General features: G+C 40.8%; 1 protein-coding gene across 1 annotated transcript in view; it reads left to right on the top strand.

The window, feature by feature from the left end:
• The first annotated feature begins 100 nt into the window (after positions 1 to 100).
• Positions 101 to 25,479, top strand: part of LOC106591663 (transitional endoplasmic reticulum ATPase) — an 86,961-nt gene continuing 61,582 nt past the window's right edge. Inside the window, exons 1-7 of the mRNA XM_045709728.1 lie at positions 101 to 453; positions 3,861 to 3,972; positions 7,958 to 8,130; positions 8,718 to 8,860; positions 9,333 to 9,463; positions 9,921 to 10,052; positions 10,421 to 10,523. Coding sequence (XP_045565684.1) covers positions 431 to 453; positions 3,861 to 3,972; positions 7,958 to 8,130; positions 8,718 to 8,860; positions 9,333 to 9,463; positions 9,921 to 10,052; positions 10,421 to 10,523 — 817 coding nt within the window. The 5' untranslated portion in view covers positions 101 to 430. The remainder of the gene's footprint in view (positions 454 to 3,860; positions 3,973 to 7,957; positions 8,131 to 8,717; positions 8,861 to 9,332; positions 9,464 to 9,920; positions 10,053 to 10,420; positions 10,524 to 25,479) is intronic.

Raw genomic sequence — 25,479 nt, 5'->3', positions numbered from 1 at the left:
GGAGGGTGGGGGTATATGACATGATATCTGTTCTGCACTGGGCCACTTTCCAGAGTATGTGAAGGGTGGGGGAGGAGGTGGGACGAGGAGGGAGGGAGGAGAGACGCTCAACAAGGGGGGAGGGAGGCATTGAGAGGGACTTTCCCTAGACAGACCTGACCCCCAGCCACTGAGAACACCGTCTGCAGAGAGAGAAGACCAAACTACTGAGCTCTACCTCAGAGATATACAGGAGAGACCAGAACTAAAGACTCAGGACTAGACCCAGGACCCAACATCCAACACCTAAGACCCAGGACTCTTTAACTAGGCCCAGGACTCCGACCCAAACCCAACATCCAAACCCAGAACCAGGGAGAGACCAGGGTACGCTGACCCATAAAGGATCTAGGAGCAGGTTCTGTTACACAGGAACTCACCATACCCAGCCATGCCTGCCTCTGGAGGGACAGAGTGAGTACTACAACAGTGTTATAACTAGCTTAACTAAATCACCAGGGTAACAGTGTTATAACTAGCTTAACTAAATCACCAGGGTAACAGTGTTATAACTAGCTAAACTAAATCACCAGGGTAACAGAGTGAGTACTGCAACAGTGTTATAACTAGCTTAACTAAATCACCAGGGTAACAGTGTTATAACTAGCTAAACTAAATCACCAGGGTAACAGAGTGAGTACTGCAACAGTGTTATAACTAGCTTAACTAAATCACCAGGGTAACAGTGTTATAACTAGCTTAACTAAATCACCAGGGTAACAGAGTGTGCAACAAGTTATAACTAGCTGAACTAAATCACCAGGGTAACAGTGTTATAACTAGCTAAACTAAATCACCAGGGTAACAGAATGAGTACTACAACAGTGTTATAACTAGCTTAACTAAATCACCAGGGTAACAGTGTTATAACTAGCTTAACTAAATCACCAGGGTAACAGTGTTATAACTAGCTTAACTAAATCACCAGGGTAACGTACTGCAACAGTGTTATAACTAGCTTAACTAAATCACCAGGGTAACAGTGTTATAACTAGCTTAACTAAATCACCAGGGTAACAGTGTTATAACTAGCTAAACTAAATCACCAGGGTAACAGAGTGAGTACTGCAACAGTGTTATAACTAGCTTAACTAAATCACCAGGGTAACAGTGTTATAACTAGCTTAACTAAATCACCAGGGTAACAGAGTGAGTACTGCAACAGTGTTATAACTAGCTTAACTAAATCACCAGGGTAACAGTGTTATAACTAGCTTAACTAAATCACCAGGGTAACAGTGTTATAACTAGCTTAACTAAATCACCAGGGTAACAGTGTTATAACTAGCTGAACTAAATCACCAGGGTAACAGAGTGAGTACTGCAACAGTGTTATAACTAGCTTAACTAAATCACCAGGGTAACAGTGTTATAACTAGCTTAACTAAATCACCAGGGTAACAGTGTTATAACTAGCTTAACTAAATCACCAGGGTACAGAGGAAACAGTGTTATAACTAGCTGAACTAAATCACCAGGGTAACAGTGTTATAACTAGCTTAACTAAATCACCAGGGTAACAGTGTTATAACTAGCTTAACTAAATCACCAGGGTAACAGTGTTATAACTAGCTTAACTAAATCACCAGGGTAACAGAGTGAGTACTGCAACAGTGTTATAACTAGCTTAACTAAATCACCAGGGTAACAGTGTTATAACTAGCTCAACTAAATCACCAGGGTAACAGTGTTATAACTAGCTTAACTAAATCACCAGGGTAACAGTGTTATAACTAGCTTAACTAAATCACCAGGGTAACAGTGTTATAACTAGCTGAACTAAATCACCAGGGTAACAGAGTGAGTACTACAACAGTGTTATAACTAGCTAAACTAAATCACCAGGGTAACAGTGTTATAACTAGCTGAACTAAATCACCAGGGTAACAGTGTTATAACTAGCTTAACTAAATCACCAGGGTAACAGTGTTATAACTAGCTAAACTAAATCACCAGGGTAACAGAGTGAGTACTGCAACAGTGTTATAACTAGCTTAACTAAATCACCAGGGTAACAGTGTTATAACTAGCTAAACTAAATCACCAGGGTAACAGAGTGAGTACTACAACAGTGTTATAACTAGCTAAACTAAATCACCAGGGTAACAGTGTTATAACTAGCTTAACTAAATCACCAGGGTAACAGTGTTATAACTAGCTTACCTAAATCACCAGGGTAACAGTGTTATAACTAGCTAAACTAAATCACCAGGGTAACAGAGTGAGTACTACAACAGTGTTATAACTAGCTAAACTAAATCACCAGGGTAACAGTGTTATAACTAGCTTAACTAAATCACCAGGGTAACAGTGTTATAACTAGCTTAACTAAATCACCAGGGTAACAGTGTTATAACTAGCTTAACTAAATCACCAGGGTAACAGAGTGAGTACTGCAACAGTGTTATAACTAGCTTAACTAAATCACCAGGGTAACAGTGTTATAACTAGCTTAACTAAATCACCAGGGTAACAGTGTTATAACTAGCTTAACTAAATCACCAGGGTAACAGTGTTATAACTAGCTAAACTAAATCACCAGGGTAACAGAGTGAGTACTACAACAGTGTTATAACTAGCTTAACTAAATCACCAGGGTAACAGTGTTATAACTAGCTTAACTAAATCACCAGGGTAACAGAGTGAGTACTGCAACAGTGTTATAACTAGCTTAACTAAATCACCAGGGTAACAGTGTTATAACTAGCTGAACTAAATCACCAGGGTAACAGAGTGAGTACTACAACAGTGTTATAACTAGCTAAACTAAATCACCAGGGTAACAGTGTTATAACTAGCTTAACTAAATCACCAGGGTAACAGTGTTATAACTAGCTAAACTAAATCACCAGGGTAACAGTGTTATAACTAGCTAAACTAAATCACCAGGGTAACAGTGTTATAACTAGCTAAACTAAATCACCAGGGTAACAGAGTGAGTACTGCAACAGTGTTATAACTAGCTTAACTAAATCACCAGGGTAACAGTGTTATAACTAGCTAAACTAAATCACCAGGGAACGTGAGTACTACAACAGTGTTATAACTAGCTAAACTAAATCACCAGGGTAACAGTGTTATAACTAGCTTAACTAAATCACCAGGGTAACAGTGTTATAACTAGCTTAACTAAATCACCAGGGTAACAGTGTTATAACTAGCTGAACTAAATCACCAGGGTAACAGAGTGAGTACTACAACAGTGTTATAACTAGCTAAACTAAATCACCAGGGTAACAGTGTTATAACTAGCTTAACTAAATCACCAGGGTAACAGAGTGTCGCAACAGTGTTATAACTAGCTTAACTAAATCACCAGGGTAACAGTGTTATAACTAGCTTAACTAAATCACCAGGGTAACAGTGTTATAACTAGCTAAACTAAATCACCAGGGTAACAGTGTTATAACTAGCTCAACTAAATCACCAGGGTAACAGTGTTATAACTAGCTTAACTAAATCACCAGGGTAACAGTGTTATAACTAGCTTAACTAAATCACCAGGGTAACATTCATTATGCATCAAACGGACTGGGACATTTGTTTTTCATTTCAAAATGTTTTGCTAAGTTGTGCACTAATGACTATGACCCAAGTTTCCATTCTGCACTTTGTCTTAATATATCCATGAAGCAATAAGGGCTGAGATGAGGCCAGGAGAGGTCTGTCCTCTACTCTTTGTAAACAGAGCTGTAGACGGGGCTAAATTCAGATCATCGTCACATGGAGAAACAGGAGCTATGTGGGACAAGTGTGTGTGTGTGATTCTCTGTATGTGTGTGTGTGTGTGTGTGTGTGTGTAACTGTATGTGTGTTGGCAGTCCTAAGGGGGAGGATTTCTCCACTGCTATCCTGAAACAGAAACACAGACCCAACAGACTGGTGGTGGATGAAGCCCACAATGAAGACAACAGCATCGTCAGCCTCTCACAGGTGTGTGTGTTGCCAGTCTCAGGTGTGTGTGTGTTGCCAGTCTCAGGTGTGTGTGTGTTGCCAGTCTCAGGTGAGTGTGTTACCAGTCTCAGGTGTGTGTGTGTTGCCAGTCTCAGGTGTGTGTGTTGCCAGTCTCAGGTGTGTGAGTTACCAGTCTCAGGTGTGTGTGTGTTGCCAGTCTCAGGTGAGTGTGTTGCCAGTCTCAGGTGTGTGTGTTGCCAGTCTCAGGTGTGTGAGTTACCAGTCTCAGGTGTGTGTGTTACAAGTCTCAGGTGTGTGTGTTACCAGTCTCAGGTGTGTGAGTTGCCAGTCTCAGGTGTGTGAGTTACCAGTCTCAGGTGTGTGTGTTGCCAGTCTCATGTGTGTGTGTTGCCAGTCTCAGGTGTGTGTGTGTTGCCAGTCTCAGGTGTGTGTGTGTTGCCAGTCTCAGGTGAGTGTGTTACCAGTCTCAGGTGTGTGTGTGTGTTGCCAGTCTCAGGTGTGTGTGTTGCCAGTCTCAGGTGTGTGAGTTACCAGTCTCAGGTGTGTGTGTGTTGCCAGTCTCAGGTGTGTGTGTTACCAGTCTCAGGTGTGTGTGTGTTGCCAGTCTCAGGTGTGTGTGTTGCCAGTCTCAGGTGTGTGTGTTGCCAGTCTCAGGTGTGTGTGTTGCCAGTCTCAGGTGTGTGAGTTACCAGTCTCAGGTGTGTGTGTTACAAGTCTCAGGTGTGTGTGTTACCAGTCTCAGGTGTGTGAGTTACCAGTCTCAGGTGTGTGAGTTACCAGTCTCAGGTGTGTGTGTTGCCAGTCTCAGGTGTGTGAGTTACCAGTCTCAGGTGTGTGTGTGTTGCCAGTCTCAGGTGTGTGTGTTACCAGTCTCAGGTGTGTGAGTTGCCAGTCTCAGGTGTGTGTGTGTTGCCAGTCTCAGGTGTGTGTGTTGCCAGTCTCAGGTGTGTGAGTTGCCAGTCTCAGGTGTGTGTGTGTGTTACCAGTCTCAGGTGTGTGTGTGTGTTACCAGTCTCAGGTGTGTGTGTTACCAGTCTCAGGTGTGTGTGTGTGTTACCAGTCTCAGGTGTGTGTGTGTGTTACCAGTCTCAGGTGTGTGTGTGTGTTACCAGTCTCAGGTGTGTGTGTTACAAGTCTCAGGTGTGTGTGTTACCAGTCTCAGGTGTGTGAGTTACCAGTCTCAGGTGTGTGAGTTACCAGTCTCAGGTGTGTGTGTTGCCAGTCTCATGTGTGTGTGTTGCCAGTCTCAGGTGTGTGTGTGTTGCCAGTCTCAGGTGTGTGTGTGTTGCCAGTCTCAGGGTGTGTGTGTTGCCAGTCTCAGGTGTGTGTGTTGCCAGTCTCAGGTGTGTGAGTTACCAGTCTCAGGTGTGTGTGTTGCCAGTCTCAGGTGTGTGTGTTACCAGTCTCAGGTGTGTGTGTTACCAGTCTCAGGTGTGTGTGTGTTGCCAGTCTCAGGTGTGTGTGTTACCAGTCTCAGGTGTGTGTGTTACCAGTCTCAGGTGTGTGTGTTACCAGTCTCAGGTGTGTGTGTTACCAGTCTCAGGTGTGTGTGTGTTACCAGTCTCAGGTGTGTGTGTTACCAGTCTCAGGTGTGTGTGTTACCAGTCTCAGGTGTGTGTGTGTTGCCAGTCTCAGGTGTGTGAGTTGCCAGTCTCAGGTGTGTGTGTGTTGCCAGTCTCAGGTGTGTGTGTTACCAGTCTCAGGTGTGTGTGTTGCCAGTCTCAGGTGTGTGTGTTACCAGTCTCAGGTGTGTGTGTTACCAGTCTCAGGTGTGTGTGTTACCAGTCTCAGGTGTGTGTGTGTTACCAGTCTCAGGTGTGTGTGAGTTGCCAGTCTCAGGTGTGTGAGTTACCAGTCTCAGGTGTGTGTGTTGCCAGTCTCAGGTGTGTGAGTTACCAGTCTCAGGTGTGTGTGTTGCCAGTCTCAGGTGTGTGTGTTGCCAGTCTCAGGTGTGTGTGTTACCAGTCTCAGGTGTGTGTGTTACCAGTCTCAGGTGTGTGTGTTACCAGTCTCAGGTGTGTGAGTTACCAGTCTCAGGTGTGTGTGGTTGCCAGTCTCAGGTGTGTGTGTTGCCAGTCTCAGGTGTGTGAGTTACCAGTCTCAGGTGTGTGAGTTACCAGTCTCAGGTGTGTGAGTTACCAGTCTCAGGTGTGTGTGTTACCAGTCTCAGGTGTGTGTGTTGCCAGTCTCAGGTGTGTGCGTTGCCAGTCTCAGGTGTGTGAGTTACCAGTCTCAGGTGTGTGTGTTACCAGTCTCAGGTGTGTGTGTTGCCAGTCTCAGGTGTGTGTGTTGCCAGTCTCAGGTGTGTGCGTTGCCAGTCTCAGGTGTGTGTGTTGAAAGCTGAAATATCTTGAGTCAATATGTATTTAACCCCTTTGTTATGGCAAGCCTAAATAAGTTCAGGAGTAAAAATGTGCTTAACAAGTCACTCAATAAGTTACATGGACTTAACATGATTTTTGAATGACTACCTCACCCCATACATACTATTATCTGTAAGGTCCCTCAGTCGAGCAGTGAATTTCAAACACAGAATCAACCACAAAGACCAGGGAGGTTTTCCAGTGCCTTGCAAAGAAGAGCACATATTGGTAGGTGGGTAAGCATTTCAAAAATCCAACATTGAAAGTCCCTTTGAGCATGGTGAAGTTATTAATTACACTTTGGATGGTGTATCAATACAGCCAGTCACTACAAAGATGCAGGAATCCTTCCTAACTCAGTTGCCGGAGAGGAAGGAAACCGCTCAGGGTTTTTCACCATGAGGCCAACGGTAACTTTAAAACAGTTAGAGTTTAATGGCTGTGATAGGAGAAAACTGAGGATGGATCAACAACATTTTAGTTACTCCACAATACTAATATAATTGACAGAGTCAAAAGAAGCAAGCCTGTACAGAATAAAAAAGATTCCAAAACATGCATTCTGGTTGCAACAAAGCACTGAAGTAATACTGCAAAATATGTGGCAAAGCAATTCACTTTTTGTCCTGAATACAAAGTGTTATGTTACACAACACATCACTGAGTACCACTCTCCATATTTTCAAGCATAGTGGTGACTGCATCATGTTATGGGTGTGCTTGTAATCATTAAGGACTGGGGAATTTTTCAGGATAAAAAAGAAATGGAATGGAGCAAAGCACAGGCAAAATCCTAGAGGAAAACCTGATTCAGCCTGCTTTCCACCAGACACTGGGACATTAATTAACCTTTCAGCAGGACAATAACCTAAAACACAAGGCCAAATCTACACTGCAGTTGCTTACCAAGAGTGGCAGAGTTACAATTTTGATTTAAATATCATTGAAAATATATGGCAAGACCTGACAATGGTTTTGGTTTTGGTCTAGCAATGATCAACAACCAATTTGACACAGCTTGAAGAATTTTGAAAAGAATAATGTGCAAATGTTGCACAATCCAGGTGTGCAAAGCTCTTAGAGACTTACCCCGAAAGACTCACATCTGTAATCGCTGCCAAAGGTGCTTCTACAAAGTATTGACTCAGGGGTGTGAATACTTCAGAAAATTAGATATTTCTGTATTTAATTTTCAATAAATGTGCAAACATTTCACCTTTTTTTGTCATAATGGGGTATTGTGTGTAGATGGGTGAGAAAAAAAAGCAATTTAATCCATTTTGAATTCAGGCTGCAACACAACAAAGTGTAAGTCAAGGCACTGTACCTCCAGTCTCGAGCGTGTGTATTACTTCCTGTGTCTCCAGTCTCGAGCGTGTGTATTACTTCCTGTGTCTCCAGTCTCGAGCGTGTGTATTACTTCCTGTGTCTCCAGTCTCGAGCGTGTGTATTACTTCCTGTGTCTCCAGTCTCGAGCGTGTGTATTACTTCCTGCGTCTCCAGTCTCGAGCGTGTGTATTACTTCCTGTGTCTCCAGTCTCGAGCGTGTGTATTACTTCCTGTGTCTCCAGTCTCGAGCGTGTGTATTACTTCCTGTGTCTCCAGTCTCGAGCATGTGTATTACTTCCTGTGTCTCCCAGGCGAAGACAGAGGAGCTGCAGTTGTTCCGTGGCGACACGGTGGTCCTTCGGGGGAGGAAGCGCCGTGAGACGGTGTGTATCGTGTTGACAGACGACACCTGTCCAGACGAACGCGTCCGCATGAACCGCGTCACACGCAACAACCTGAGGGTACGCCTCGGTGATGTCATCAGGTAGGCTACTGTACTGATTACCTGTGTGATGTCATCAGGTAGACTTCTGATTAGAGATATACAATTCCGGTAAGTTTTCCCAAAATTCCCAGGTTTTCCAGCCATCCTGGTCGGAGGATTCCAGAAAGGTTCTAACCAGGATTTCTGGGAAATTTGGGAAATGCCTGTGTGCTAACTCTATATGGATGCAGGTAGGTAGCCTAGCAGTTAAGAGCGATTGGCTTTTAACCGACAGGTTGCTGGTCCGAATCCCCGAGACTAGGTGAAAAATCTGTCTTAAAAAAATCACATTGAATGTTGATGTGCCCTTGAGGAAGGCGCTTAACCCTGATTTCTCCTGGAAGTCACTCTGGATAAGAGCGTCTGCTAAATGACTAAAAAGTAAAATGTCTGATTACTCTGAACCAGATTACATTTACATTTTAGTCAGTCACAAATTTAGCCTATTTTTGGCCTAAAAAGCACTTTCAATTTTGATTCTCCGTGTCTCTGTGTGTGTGTGTGTGTGTGTGTGTGTGTGTGTGTGTGTGTGTGTGTGTGTGTGTGTGTGTGTGTGTGTGTGTGCCTGTGCATGTGTGTGTGTCTAGTGTCCATGCATGCCCAGATGTGAAGTACGGCGTGCGTATCCATGTCCTGCCGATAGATGACACCATTGAAGGGTTAACGGGAAACCTGTTTGACGTCTTCCTGAAACCCTATTTCTTGGAAGCCTATCGGCCTGTACACAAAGGTACTCATAACTGTTGTACAAAAAGGTAGACCCACCCTACTGGCACTTACACAGAGGTACACATAACTGTTGTACAAAAAGGTAGACCGACCCTACTGGCCCTTACACAGAGGTACACATAACTGTTGTACAAAAAGGTAGACCGACCCTACTGGCCCTTACACAGAGGTACTCATAACTGTTGTACAAAAAGGTAGACCGACCCTACTGGCCCTTACACAGAGGTACTCATAACCTTTGTCTATGAATTGTTTATATAACGTATAACTTATTATAAAACTTCTGACATTCAATCAAGTGGTTATAACTTTTTCTAACATTTCTGACCTTCTATAAACTGGTAACACGACATGTAGTCCTACAGCTGATAATAACTTGACACGACACCTTAATTCTACTACAAGTTCACTATTTGTAAGAAGCTGTTTAGTTGTTGGTTGTTGAGTAACTGTCAGCATTGTTGTGTTGCTAGGCGACATCTTCCTTGTGCGAGGGGGCATGCGGGCAGTGGAGTTCAAGGTGGTGGAGACAGACCCCGCCCCCCACTGCATTGTTGCCCCGGATACCGTCATCCACTGCGAGGGACAGCCAATCAACAGAGAGGTCTCTGTGTAAAATCACACTTTTTATTGAATTGGGCCAAAACAAACTCTACAACAGGGGAGTCCAACTCATTCCATGGAGGGACCAGTGTCGGCTGGTTTTGTTGTCTTCTCTCAACTTGTGTCCAGTTAAGACCTAGACAACCAGGTGATGAAAGATCCTAACTAATTCATTACAAGCACAAGGGATCAAGTACAAGGGATGACAGAAAACCTACAGGCACAGACACAAGTCTTACAGGAATTGAGTTTGACAATCCTGCTCTAAAATTTTGCTAACATTTCCCAAGCTGAAAGTCTGACTGAATGATTGACAGCATGTTGTACCTGTGAGGGTCTCATATTGTCTTCCCTTGCCCCTCCCCCTGCCCCTGATGGGTCGAGGAGGAAAGTCTGAATGATTGACAGCATGTTGGACCTGTGAGAGTCTCATATTGTCTTCCCCCTGCCTCTGATAGGACGAGGAGGAGAGTCTGAATGACGTAGGCTATGATGACATTGGAGGTTGTCGTAAACAGTTAGCTCAAATCAAAGAAATGGTGGAGCTTCCCCTCAGACATCCTGGACTATTCAAGGCTATAGGAGTCAAGGTGATCTATCTATTCATCCATCCCTCTATTTATACCTCTATCTATCCGTCCATCCCTCCATCTGTCCGTCTGTCCGTTTCTTTGTCCGTCCATCCACCCATCCCATTTCAAAGCTCCCGAGTGGCGCAGTGGTCTAAAGCACTGCATCTCAGTGCTAGAGGTGTCACTACAGACGCCATCCCATAGGGCGGCGCATAATTGGTTCAGCACCGTCTGGGTTAGGGGAGGGTTTGGCCGGGGTAGGATGTCATTTTAAAATAAGAATTTGTTCTTAACTGACTTGTTAAGTAAAGGAGAAAAAAAAGATAAAAAATCCATCCATCCTCTCCTCTCCTTCTTCTTCCTCTCCCCTCCTCCTCCCTCCCTAGCCTCCCAGGGGTATTCTGCTGTATGGACCTCCAGGTACAGGGAAGACACTGGTTGCCCGGGCCGTCGCCAACGAGACTGGAGCATTCTTCTTCCTCATCAATGGTGAGACTCTGACCTCTAACCTCTAACCCTGACCTCCTAAACCCTCTAACCCCTGACCTCTAACTCCTGACCTTCTAAACCCTGACCTCTAACTCCTGACCTCCTAAACCCTCTATCCCTTGACCTCTAACCCTGACCTCCTAAACCCTCTAACCCCTGACCTCTAACTCCTGACCTCCTAAACCCTCTAACCCTTGACCTCTAACCCCTGACCTCTAACTACTGACCTCCTAAACCCACTAACCCTTGACCTATAACCCCTGACCTCCTAAACCCTCTAACCCCTGCTTCCTAAACTCTCTAACCCTTGACCTCTAACTCCTGACCTCCTAAACCCTCTAACCACTGATCTCTAACTCCTGACCTCCTAAACCCTCTAACCCTTAACCTCTAACCCCTGACCTCTAACTACTGACCTCCTAAACCCTCTAACCCTTGACCTATAACCCCTGACCTCCTAAACCCACTAACCCCTGACCTTCTAAACCCTCTAACCCCTGACCTCCTAAACCCTCTAACTCCTGACCTCCTAAACCGTCTAACCCCAAGACCTCCTAAACCCTCTAACCCCTGACCTCTAACCCTGATCTCGAACCTCTAACCCATCGAACCCCCAACCTAACGATACTGGAGCCTTCTTCTCCTTTATTAGCGATGAGGGGCATCCGGTCATGTATTTCCTGTGTGTTACGGCCATTCCAGTCCCCCCAGTTTACCCCAATCCCAAACCAACCCCATACACCTATTCATAGGTCATAATGTATTCTAACTCCCTCTACCAGTCTATTCATAGGTCATAACGTATTCTAACTCCCTCTAACAGTCTATTCATAGGTCATAACGTATTCTAACTCCCTCTACCAGTCTATTCATAGGTCATAACGTATTCTAACTCCCTCTACCAGTCTATTCATAGGTCATAACGTATTCTAACTCCCTCTACCAGTCTATTCATAGGTCATAATGTATTCTAACTCCCTCTACCAGTCTATTCATAGGTCATAATGTATTCTAACTCCCTCTCTGTCTATTCATAGGTCATAATGTATTCTAACTCCCTCTCTGTCTATTCATAGGTCATAACGTATTCTAACTCCCTCTCTGTCTATTCATAGGTCATAATGTATTCTAACTCCCTCTACCAGTCTATTCATAGGTCATAACGTATTCTAACTCCCTCTACCAGTCTATTCATAGGTCATAATGTATTCTAACTCCCTCTACCAGTCTATTCATAGGTCATAACGTATTCTAACTCCCTCTCTGTCTATTCATAGGTCATAACGTATTCTAACCCAGTCTATTCATAGGTCATAATGTATTCTAACTCCCTCTCTGTCTATTCATAGGTCATAACGTATTCTAACTCCCTCTCTGTCTATTCATAGGTCATAATGTATTCTAACTCCCTCTACCAGTCTATTCATAGGTCATAACGTATTCTAACTCCCTCTACCAGTCTATTCATAGGTCATAACGTATTCTAACTCCCTCTACCAGTCTATTCATAGGTCATAACGTATTCTAACTCCCTCTCTGTCTATTCATAGGTCATAACGTATTCTAACTCCCTCTCTGTCTATTCATAGGTCATAACGTATTCTAACTCCCTCTACCAGTCTATTCATAGGTCATAACGTATTCTAACTCCCTCTACCAGTCTATTCATAGGTCATAATGTATTCTAACTCCCTCTACCAGTCTATTCATAGGTCATAACGTATTCTAACTCCCTCTCTGTCTATTCATAGGTCATAATGTATTCTAACTCCCTCTACCAGTCTATTCATAGGTCATAACGTATTCTAACTCCCTCTCTGTCTATTCATAGGTCATAATGTATTCTAACTCCCTCTCTGTCTATTCATAGGTCATAATGTATTCTAACTCCCTCTACCAGTCTATTCATAGGTCATAATGTATTCTAACTCCCTCTCTGTCTATTCATAGGTCATTATGTATTCTAACTCCCTCTACCAGTCTATTCATAGGTCATAACGTATTCTAACTCCCTCTACCAGTCTATTCATAGGTCATAACGTATTCTAACTCCCTCTACCAGTCTATTCATAGGTCATAATGTATTCTAACTCCCTCTCTGTCTATTCATAGGTCATAACGTATTCTAACTCCCTCTCTGTCTATTCATAGGTCATAACGTATTCTAACTCCCTCTACCAGTCTATTCATAGGTCATAATGTATTCTAACTCCCTCTCTGTCTATTCATAGGTCATAACGTATTCTAACTCCCTCTCTGTCTATTCATAGGTCATAACGTATTCTAACCCAGTCTATTCATAGGTCATAATGTATTCTAACTCCCTCTACCAGTCTATTCATAGGTCATAACGTATTCTAACTCCCTCTACCAGTCTATTCATAGGTCATAACGTATTCTAACTCCCTCTACCAGTCTATTCATAGGTCATAATGTATTCTAACTCCCTCTACCAGTCTATTCATAGGTCATAACGTATTCTAACTCCCTCTCTGTCTATTCATAGGTCATAACGTATTCTAACTCCCTCTACCAGTCTATTCATAGGTCATAACGTATTCTAACTCCCTCTACCAGTCTATTCATAGGTCATAACGTATTCTAACTCCCTCTACCAGTCTATTCATAGGTCATAACGTATTCTAACTCCCTCTCTGTCTATTCATAGGTCATAATGTATTCTAACTCCCTCTACCAGTCTATTCATAGGTCATAACGTATTCTAACTCCCTCTCTGTCTATTCATAGGTCATAATGTATTCTAACTCCCTCTACCAGTCTATTCATAGGTCATAATGTATTCTAACTCCCTCTCTGTCTATTCATAGGTCATAACGTATTCTAACCCAGTCTATTCATAGGTCATAATGTATTCTAACTCCCTCTCTGTCTATTCATAGGTCATAATGTATTCTAACTCCCTCTACCAGTCTATTCATAGGTCATAATGCATTCTAACTCCCTCTACCAATCTATTCATAGGTCATAACGTATTCTAACTCCCTCTCTGTCTATTCATAGGTCATAACGTATTCTAACTCCCTCTCTGTCTATTCATAGGTCATAACGTATTCTAACTCCCTCTACCAGTCTATTCATAGGTCATAATGTATTCTAACTCCCTCTACCAATCTATTCATAGGTCATAACGTATTCTAACTCCCTCTACCAGTCTATTCATAGGTCATAACGTATTCTAACTCCCTCTCTGTCTATTCATAGGTCATAACGTATTCTAACTCCCTCTCTGTCTATTCATAGGTCATAACGTATTCTAACTCCCTCTACCAGTCTATTCATAGGTCATAACGTATTCTAACTCCCTCTACCAGTCTATTCATAGGTCATAATGTATTCTAACTCCCTCTCTGTCTATTCATAGGTCATAACGTATTCTAACTCCCTCTACCAGTCTATTCATAGGTCATAACGTATTCTAACTCCCTCTACCAGTCTATTCATAGGTCATAACGTATTCTAACTCCCTCTCTGTCTATTCATAGGTCATAACGTATTCTAACTCCCTCTACCAGTCTATTCATAGGTCATAACGTATTCTAACTCCCTCTACCAGTCTATTCATAGGTCATAACGTATTCTAACTCCCTCTACCAGTCTATTCATAGGTCATAACGTATTCTAACTCCCTCTACCAGTCTATTCATAGGTCATAATGTATTCTAACTCCCTCTACCAGTCTATTCATAGGTCATAACGTATTCTAACTCCCTCTCTGTCTATTCATAGGTCATAACGTATTCTAACTCCCTCTACCAGTCTATTCATAGGTCATAATGTATTCTAACTCCCTCTCTGTCTATTCATAGGTCATAACGTATTCTAACTCCCTCTACCAGTCTATTCATAGGTCATAACGTATTCTAACTCCCTCTCTGTCTATTCATAGGTCATAATGTATTGTAACTCCCTCTACCAGTCTATTCATAGGTCATAACGTATTCTAACTCCCTCTACCAGTCTATTCATAGGTCATAACGTATTCTAACTCCCTCTCTGTCTATTCATAGGTCATAACGTATTCTAACTCCCTCTACCAGTCTATTCATAGGTCATAATGTATTCTAACTCCCTCTACCAGTCTATTCATAGGTCATAATGTATTCTAACTCCCTCTACCAGTCTATTCATAGGTCATAACGTATTCTAACTCCCTATACCAGTCTATTCATAGGTCATAACGTATTCTAACTCCCTCTACCAGTCTATTCATAGGTCATAACGTATTCTAACTCCCTCTACCAGTCTATTCATAGGTCATAACGTATTCTAACTCCCTCTACAGTCTATTCATAGGTCATAATGTATTCTAACTCCCTCTCAGTCTATTCATAGGTCATAACGTATTCTAACTCCCTCTCAGTCTATTCATAGGTCATAATGTATTCTAACTCCCTCTACCAGTCTATTCATAGGTCATAACGTATTCTAACTCCCTCTACCAGTCTATTCATAGGTCATAATGTATTCTAACTCCCTCTACCAGTCTATTCATAGGTCATAACGTATTCTAACTCCCCCTCAGTCTATTCATAGGTCATAACGTATTCTAACTCCCTCTACCAGTCTATTCATAGGTCATAACGTATTCTAACTCCCTCTACCAGTCTATTCATAGGTCATAACGTATTCTAACTCCCTCTACCAGTCTATTCATAGGTCATAATGTATTCTAACTCCCTCTACCAGTCTATTCATAGGTCATAACGTATTCTAACTCCCTCTCAGTCTATTCATAGGTCATAACGTATTCTAACTCCCTCTACTGTCTATTCATAGGTCATAACGTATTCTAACCCCACCAGTCTATTCATAGGTCATAACGTATTCTAACTCCCTCTCAGTCTATTCATAGGTCATAACGTATTCTAACTCCCTCTACCAGTCTATTCATAGGTCATAACGTATTCTAACTCCCTCTACCAGTCTATTCATAGGTCATAACGTATTCTAACTCCCTCTACCAGTCTATTCATAGGTCATAACGTATTCTAACTCCCACCAGTCTATTCATAGGTCATAATGTATTCTAACTCCCTCTCTGTCTATTCATAGGTCATAACGTATTCTAACTCCCTCTCTGTCTATTCATAGGTCATAACGTATTCTAACTCCCCAGTCTATTCATAGGTCATAACGTATTCTAACTCCCTCTCTGTCTATTCATAGGTCATAATGTATTCTAACTACCTCTACCAGTCTATTCATAGGTCATAATGTATTCTAACTCCCTCTCTGTCTATTCATAGGTCATAATGTATTCTAACTCCCTCTACCAGTCTATTCATAGGTCATAATGTATTCTAACTCCCTCTACCAGTCTATTCATAGGTCATAATGTATTCTAACTCCCTCTACCAGTCTATTCATAGGTCATAATGTATTCTAACTCCCTCTACCAGTCTATTCATAGGTCATAATGTATTCTAACTCCCTCTACCAGTCTATTCATAGGTCATAACGTATTCTAACTCCCTCTACCAGTCTATTCATAGGTCATAATGCATTCTAACTCCCTCTACCAATCTATTCATAGGTCATAACGTATTCTAACTCCCTCTCTGTCTATTCATAGGTCATAACGTATTCTAACTCCCTCTACCAGTCTATTCATAGGTCATAATGTATTCTAACTCCCTCTACCAGTCTATTCATAGGTCATAACGTATTCTAACTCCCTCTACCAGTCTATTCATAGGTCATAATGTATTCTAACTCCCTCTCTGTCTATTCATAGGTCATAACGTATTCTAACTCCCTCTACCAATCTATTCATAGGTCATAACGTATTCTAACTCCCTCTCTGTCTATTCATAGGTCATAACGTATTCTAACTCCCTCTACCAGTCTATTCATAGGTCATAATGTATTCTAACTCCCTCTACCAGTCTATTCATAGGTCATAACGTATTCTAACTCCCTCTCTGTCTATTCATAGGTCATAATGTATTCTAACTCCCTCTACCAATCTATTCATAGGTCATAACGTATTCTAACTCCCTCTACCAGTCTATTCATAGGTCATAACGTATTCTAACTCCCTCTCTGTCTATTCATAGGTCATAATGTATTCTAACTCCCTCTACCAGTCTATTCATAGGTCATAATGTATTCTAACTCCCTCTACCAATCTATTCATAGGTCATAACGTATTCTAACTCCCTCTACCAGTCTATTCATAGGTCATAACGTATTCTAACTCCCTCTCTGTCTATTCATAGGTCATAACGTATTCTAACTCCCTCTACCAGTCTATTCATAGGTCATAACGTATTATAACTCCCTCTCTGTCTATTCATAGGTCATAACGTATTCTAACTCCCTCTACCAGTCTATTCATAGGTCATAACGTATTCTAACTCCCTCTCTGTCTATTCATAGGTCATATCGTATTCTAACTCCCTCTACCAGTCTATTCATAGGTCATAATGTATTCTAACTCCCTCTACCAGTCTATTCATAGGTCATAATGTATTCTAACTCCCTCTCTGTCTATTCATAGGTCATAACGTATTCTAACCCAGTCTATTCATAGGTCATAATGTATTCTAACTCCCTCTCTGTCTATTCATAGGTCATAATGTATTCTAACTCCCTCTACCAGTCTATTCATAGGTCATAATGCATTCTAACTCCCTCTACCAATCTATTCATAGGTCATAACGTATTCTAACTCCCTCTCTGTCTATTCATAGGTCATAACGTATTCTAACTCCCTCTCTGTCTATTCATAGGTCATAACGTATTCTAACTCCCTCTACCAGTCTATTCATAGGTCATAATGTATTCTAACTCCCTCTACCAGTCTATTCATAGGTCAAAACGTATTCTAACTCCCTCTACCAGTCTATTCATAGGTCATAACGTATTCTAACTCCCTCTCTGTCTATTCATAGGTCATAACGTATTCTAACTCCCTCTCTGTCTATTCATAGGTCATAACGTATTCTAACTCCCTCTACCAGTCTATTCATAGGTCATAACGTATTCTAACTCCCTCTACCAGTCTATTCATAGGTCATAACGTATTCTAACTCCCTCTCTGTCTATTCATAGGTCATAACGTATTCTAACTCCCTCTACCAGTCTATTCATAGGTCATAACGTATTCTAACTCCCTCTACCAGTCTATTCATAGGTCATAACGTATTCTAACTCCCTCTCAGTCTATTCATAGGTCATAACGTATTCTAACTCCCTCTACCAGTCTATTCATAGGTCATAATGTATTCTAACTCCCTCTCTGTCTATTCATAGGTCATAACGTATTCTAACTCCCTCTACCAGTCTATTCATAGGTCATAACGTATTCTAACTCCCTCTACCAGTCTATTCATAGGTCATAACGTATTCTAACTCCCTCTCTGTCTATTCATAGGTCATAATGTATTCTAACTCCCTCTACCAGTCTATTCATAGGTCATAACGTATTCTAACTCCCTCTACCAGTCTATTCATAGGTCATAACGTATTCTAACTCCCTCTACCAGTCTATTCATAGGTCATAACGTATTCTAACTCCCTCTCTGTCTATTCATAGGTCATAACGTATTCTAACTCCCTCTACCAGTCTATTCATAGGTCATAACGTATTATAACTCCCTCTCTGTCTATTCATAGGTCATAACGTATTCTAACTCCCTCTACCAGTCTATTCATAGGTCATAACGTATTCTAACTCCCTCTCTGTCTATTCATAGGTCATAACGTATTCTAACTCCCTCTACCAGTCTATTCATAGGTCATAACGTATTCTAACTCCCTCTACCAGTCTATTCATAGGTCATAATGTATTCTAACTCCCTCTCTGTCTATTCATAGGTCATAACGTATTCTAACCCCAGTCTATTCATAGGTCATAATGTATTCTAACTCCCTCTCTGTCTATTCATAGGTCATAACGTATTCTAACTCCCTCTACCAGTCTATTCATAGGTCATAATGCATTCTAACTCCCTCTACCAGTCTATTCATAGGTCATAACGTATTCTAACTCCCTCTCTGTCTATTCATAGGTCATAACGTATTCTAACTCCCTCTCTGTCTATTCATAGGTCATAACGTATTCTAACTCCCTCTACCAGTCTATTCATAGGTCATAATGTATTCTAACTCCCTCTACCAGTCTATTCATAGGTCATAACGTATTCTAACTCCCTCTACCAGTCTATTCATAGGTCATAACGTATTCTAACTCCCTCTCTGTCTATTCATAGGTCATAACGTATTCTAACTCCCTCTCTGTCTATTCATAGGTCATAACGTATTCTAACTCCCTCTACCAGTCTATTCATAGGTCATAACGTATTCTAACTCCCTCTACCAGTCTATTCATAGGTCATAATGTATTCTAACTCCCTCTCTGTCTATTCATAGGTCATAACGTATTCTAACTCCCTCTACCAGTCTATTCATAGGTCATAACGTATTCTAACTCCCTCTACCAGTCTATTCATAGGTCATAACGTATTCTAACTCCCTCTCCTGTCTATTCATAGGTCATAACGTATTCTAACTCCCTCTACCAGTCTATTCATAGGTCATAACGTATTCTAACTCCCTCTACCAGTCTATTCATAGGTCATAACGTATTCTAACTCCCTCTACCAGTCTATTCATAGGTCATAACGTATTCTAACTCCCTCTACCAGTCTATTCATAGGTCATAATGTATTCTAACTCCCTCTACCAGTCTATTCATAGGTCATAATGTATTCTAACTCCCTCTCTGTCTATTCATAGGTCATAACGTATTCTAACTCCCTCTACCAGTCTATTCATAGGTCATAATGTATTCTAACTCCCTCTCTGTCTATTCATAGGTCATAACGTATTCTAACTCCCTCTACCAGTCTATTCATAGGTCATAACGTATTCTAACTCCCTCTCTGTCTATTCATAGGTCATAACGTATTGTAACTCCCTCTACCAGTCTATTCATAGGTCATAATGTATTCTAACTCCCTCTACCAGTCTATTCATAGGTCATAACGTATTCTAACTCCCTCTCTGTCTATTCATAGGTCATAACGTATTCTAACTCCCTCTACCAGTCTATTCATAGGTCATAATGTATTCTAACTCCCTCTACCAGTCTATTCATAGGTCATAATGTATTCTAACTCCCTCTACCAGTCTATTCATAGGTCATAACGTATTCTAACTCCCTATACCAGTCTATTCATAGGTCATAACGTATTCTAACTCCCTCTACCAGTCTATTCATAGGTCATAACGTATTCTAACTCCCTCTACCAGTCTATTCATAGGTCATAACGTATTCTAACTCCCTCTCTGTCTATTCATAGGTCATAATGTATTCTAACTCCCTCTACCAGTCTATTCATAGGTCATAACGTATTCTAACTCCCTCTACCAGTCTATTCATAGGTCATAATGTATTCTAACTCCCTCTACCAGTCTATTCATAGGTCATAACGTATTCTAACTCCCTCTACCAGTCTATTCATAGGTCATAACGTATTCTAACTCCCTCTACCAGTCTATTCATAGGTCATAACGTATTCTAACTCCCTCTCTGTCTATTCATAGGTCATAACGTATTCTAACTCCCTCTCTGTCTATTCATAGGTCATAACGTATTCTAACTCCCTCTACCAGTCTATTCATAGGTCATAATGTATTCTAACTCCCTCTACCAGTCTATTCATAGGTCATAATGTATTCTAACTCCCTCTACCAGTCTATTCATAGGTCATAACGTATTCTAACCCAGTCTATTCATAGGTCATAACGTATTCTAACTCCCTCTACCAGTCTATTCATAGGTCATAACGTATTCTAACTCCCTCTACCAGTCTATTCATAGGTCATAACGTATTCTAACTCCCTCTACCAGTCTATTCATAGGTCATAACGTATTCTAACTCCCTCTACCAGTCTATTCATAGGTCATAATGTATTCTAACTCCCTCTCTGTCTATTCATAGGTCATAACGTATTCTAACTCCCTCTCTGTCTATTCATAGGTCATAACGTATTCTAACCCAGTCTATTCATAGGTCATAATGTATTCTAACTCCCTCTCTGTCTATTCATAGGTCATAACGTATTCTAACTCCCTCTACCAGTCTATTCATAGGTCATAACGTATTCTAACTCCCTCTACCAGTCTATTCATAGGTCATAACGTATTCTAACTCCCTCTACCAGTCTATTCATAGGTCATAACGTATTCTAACTCCCTCTACCAGTCTATTCATAGGTCATAATGTATTCTAACTCCCTCTCTGTCTATTCATAGGTCATAACGTATTCTAACTCCCTCTCTGTCTATTCATAGGTCATAACGTATTCTAACCCAGTCTATTCATAGGTCATAATGTATTCTAACTCCCTCTCTGTCTATTCATAGGTCATAATGTATTCTAACTACCTCTACCAGTCTATTCATAGGTCATAACGTATTCTAACTCCCTCTCTGTCTATTCATAGGTCATAACGTATTCTAACTCCCTCTACCAGTCTATTCATAGGTCATAACGTATTCTAACTCCCTCTACCAGTCTATTCATAGGTCATAACGTATTCTAACTCCCTCTACCAGTCTATTCATAGGTCATAATGTATTCTAACTCCCTCTACCAGTCTATTCATAGGTCATAACGTATTCTAACTCCCTCTACCAGTCTATTCATAGGTCATAACGTATTCTAACTCCCTCTACCAGTCTATTCATAGGTCATAATGCATTCTAACTCCCTCTACCAGTCTATTCATAGGTCATAACGTATTCTAACTCCCTCTCTGTCTATTCATAGGTCATAACGTATTCTAACTCCCTCTACCAGTCTATTCATAGGTCATAACGTATTCTAACTCCCTCTACCAGTCTATTCATAGGTCATAACGTATTCTAACTCCCTCTACCAGTCTATTCATAGGTCATAATGTATTCTAACTCCCTCTCTGTCTATTCATAGGTCATAACGTATTCTAACTCCCTCTACCAGTCTATTCATAGGTCATAATGTATTCTAACTCCCTCTCTGTCTATTCATAGGTCATAACGTATTCTAACTCCCTCTACCAGTCTATTCATAGGTCATAACGTATTCTAACTCCCTCTACCAGTCTATTCATAGGTCATAACGTATTCTAACTCCCTCTCTGTCTATTCATAGGTCATAACGTATTCTAACTCCCTCTACCAGTCTATTCATAGGTCATAACGTATTCTAACTCCCTCTACCAGTCTATTCATAGGTCATAACGTATTCTAACTCCCTCTCTGTCTATTCATAGGTCATAATGTATTCTAACTCCCTCTACCAGTCTATTCATAGGTCATAACGTATTCTAACTCCCTCTACCAGTCTATTCATAGGTCATAACGTATTCTAACTCCCTCTACCAGTCTATTCATAGGTCATAACGTATTCTAACTCCCTCTCTGTCTATTCATAGGTCATAACGTATTCTAACTCCCTCTACCAGTCTATTCATAGGTCATAACGTATTATAACTCCCTCTCTGTCTATTCATAGGTCATAACGTATTCTAACTCCCTCTACCAGTCTATTCATAGGTCATAACGTATTCTAACTCCCTCTCTGTCTATTCATAGGTCATATCGTATTCTAACTCCCTCTACCAGTCTATTCATAGGTCATAATGTATTCTAACTCCCTCTACCAGTCTATTCATAGGTCATAATGTATTCTAATTCCCTCTCTGTCTATTCATAGGTCATAACGTATTCTAACTCCCTCTACCAGTCTATTCATAGGTCATAACGTATTCTAACTCCCTCTACCAGTCTATTCATAGGTCATAATGTATTCTAACTCCCTCTCTGTCTATTCATAGGTCATAATGTATTCTAACTCCCTCTACCAGTCTATTCATAGGTCATAACGTATTCTAACTCCCTCTACCAGTCTATTCATAGGTCATAACGTATTCTAACTCCCTCTACCAGTCTATTCATAGGTCATAACGTATTCTAACTCCCTCTACCAGTCTATTCATAGGTCATAATGTATTCTAACTCCCTCTCTGTCTATTCATAGGTCAAAACGTATTCGAACTCCCTCTACCAGTCTATTCATAGGTCATAACGTATTCTAACTCCCTCTACCAGTCTATTCATAGGTCATAACGTATTCTAACTCCCTCTCTGTCTATTCATAGGTCATAATGTATTCTAACTACCTCTACCAGTCTATTCATAGGTCATAACGTATTCTAACTCCCTCTACCAGTCTATTCATAGGTCATAACGTATTCTAACTCCCTCTACCTGTCTATTCATAGGTCATAACGTATTCTAACTCCCTCTCTGTCTATTCATAGGTCATAACGTATTCTAACTCCCTCTCTGTCTATTCATAGGTCATAACGTATTCTAACTCCAGTCTATTCATAGGTCATAATGTATTCTAACTCCCTCTCTGTCTATTCATAGGTCATAACGTATTCTAACTCCCTCTACCAGTCTATTCATAGGTCATAACGTATTCTAACTCCCTCTACCAGTCTATTCATAGGTCATAACGTATTCTAACTCCCTCTCTGTCTATTCATAGGTCATAATGTATTCTAACTCCCTCTACCAGTCTATTCATAGGTCATAACGTATTCTAACTCCCTCTACCAGTCTATTCATAGGTCATAACGTATTCTAACTCCCTCTACCAGTCTATTCATAGGTCATAACGTATTCTAACTCCCTCTACCAGTCTATTCATAGGTCATAATGTATTCTAACTCCCTCTCTGTCTATTCATAGGTCATAACGTATTCTAACTCCCTCTCTGTCTATTCATAGGTCATAACGTATTCTAACTCCCTCTACCAGTCTATTCATAGGTCATAATGTATTCTAACTCCCTCTACCAGTCTATTCATAGGTCATAACGTATTCTAACTCCCTCTACCAGTCTATTCATAGGTCATAACGTATTCTAACTCCCTCTACCAGTCTATTCATAGGTCATAACGTATTCTAACTCCCTCTACCAGTCTATTCATAGGTCATAACGCATTCTAACTCCCTCTACCAGTCTATTCATAGGTCATAACGTATTCTAACTCCCTCTCTGTCTATTCATAGGTCATAACGTATTCTAACTCCCTCTACCAGTCTATTCATAGGTCATAATGTATTCTAACTCCCTCTACCAGTCTATTCATAGGTCATAATGTATTCTAACTCCCTCTACCAGTCTATTCATAGGTCATAACGTATTCTAACTCCCTCTCAGTCTATTCATAGGTCATAACGTATTCTAACTCCCTCTACCAGTCTATTCATAGGTCATAACGTATTCTAACTCCCTCTCTGTCTATTCATAGGTCATAACGTATTCTAACTCCCTCTACCAGTCTATTCATAGGTCATAACGTATTCTAACTCCCTCTACCAGTCTATTCATAGGTCATAACGTATTCTAACTCCCTCTCTGTCTATTCATAGGTCATAATGTATTCTAACTACCTCTACCAGTCTATTCATAGGTCATAACGTATTCTAACTCCCTCTACCAGTCTATTCATAGGTCATAACGTATTCTAACTCCCTCTCTGTCTATTCATAGGTCATAATGTATTCTAACTACCTCTACCAGTCTATTCATAGGTCATAACGTATTCTAACTCCCTCTACCAGTCTATTCATAGGTCATAACGTATTCTAACTCCCTCTACCAGTCTATTCATAGGTCATAACGTATTCTAACTCCCTCTCTGTCTATTCATAGGTCATAACGTATTCTAACTCCCTCTACCAGTCTATTCATAGGTCATAACGTATTCTAACTCCCTCTCTGTCTATTCATAGGTCATAACGTATTCTAACTCCCTCTACCAGTCTATTCATAGGTCATAACGTATTCTAACTCCCTCTCTGTCTATTCATAGGTCATATCGTATTCTAACTCCCTCTACCAGTCTATTCATAGGTCATAATGTATTCTAACTCCCTCTACCAGTCTATTCATAGGTCATAATGTATTCTAACTCCCTCTCTGTCTATTCATAGGTCATAACGTATTCTAACTCCCTCTACCAGTCTATTCATAGGTCATAACGTATTCTAACTCCCTCTACCAGTCTATTCATAGGTCATAATGTATTCTAACTCCCTCTCTGTCTATTCATAGGTCATAATGTATTCTAACTCCCTCTACCAGTCTATTCATAGGTCATAACGTATTCTAACTCCCTCTACCAGTCTATTCATAGGTCATAACGTATTCTAACTCCCTCTACCAGTCTATTCATAGGTCATAACGTATTCTAACTCCCTCTACCAGTCTATTCATAGGTCATAACGTATTCTAACTCCCTCTCTGTCTATTCATAGGTCAAAACGTATTCGAACTCCCTCTACCAGTCTATTCATAGGTCATAACGTATTCTAACTCCCTCTACCAGTCTATTCATAGGTCATAACGTATTCTAACTCCCTCTCTGTCTATTCATAGGTCATAATGTATTCTAACTACCTCTACCAGTCTATTCATAGGTCATAACGTATTCTAACTCCCTCTACCAGTCTATTCATAGGTCATAACGTATTCTAACTCCCTCTACCAGTCTATTCATAGGTCATAATGTATTCTAACTCCCTCTCTGTCTATTCATAGGTCATAACGTATTCTAACTCCCTCTCTTTCTATTCATAGGTCATAACGTATTCTAACCCAGTCTATTCATAGGTCATAATGTATTCTAACTCCCTCTCTGTCTATTCATAGGTCATAACGTATTCTAACTCCCTCTACCAGTCTATTCATAGGTCATAATGTATTCTAACTCCCTCTACCAGTCTATTCATAGGTCATAACGTATTCTAACTCCCTCTCTGTCTATTCATAGGTCATAACGTATTCTAACTCCCTCTACCAGTCTATTCATAGGTCATAACGTATTCTAACTCCCTCTACCAGTCTATTCATAGGTCATAATGTATTCT

The sequence above is a fragment of the Salmo salar genome, chromosome ssa02, assembly GCF_905237065.1.
Source record: "Salmo salar chromosome ssa02, Ssal_v3.1, whole genome shotgun sequence".
Lineage (NCBI taxonomy): Eukaryota > Metazoa > Chordata > Actinopteri > Salmoniformes > Salmonidae > Salmo > Salmo salar.
Note: the sequence above shows the minus strand (reverse complement) of the source record. Positions and strands in the feature narration are given on the sequence as shown.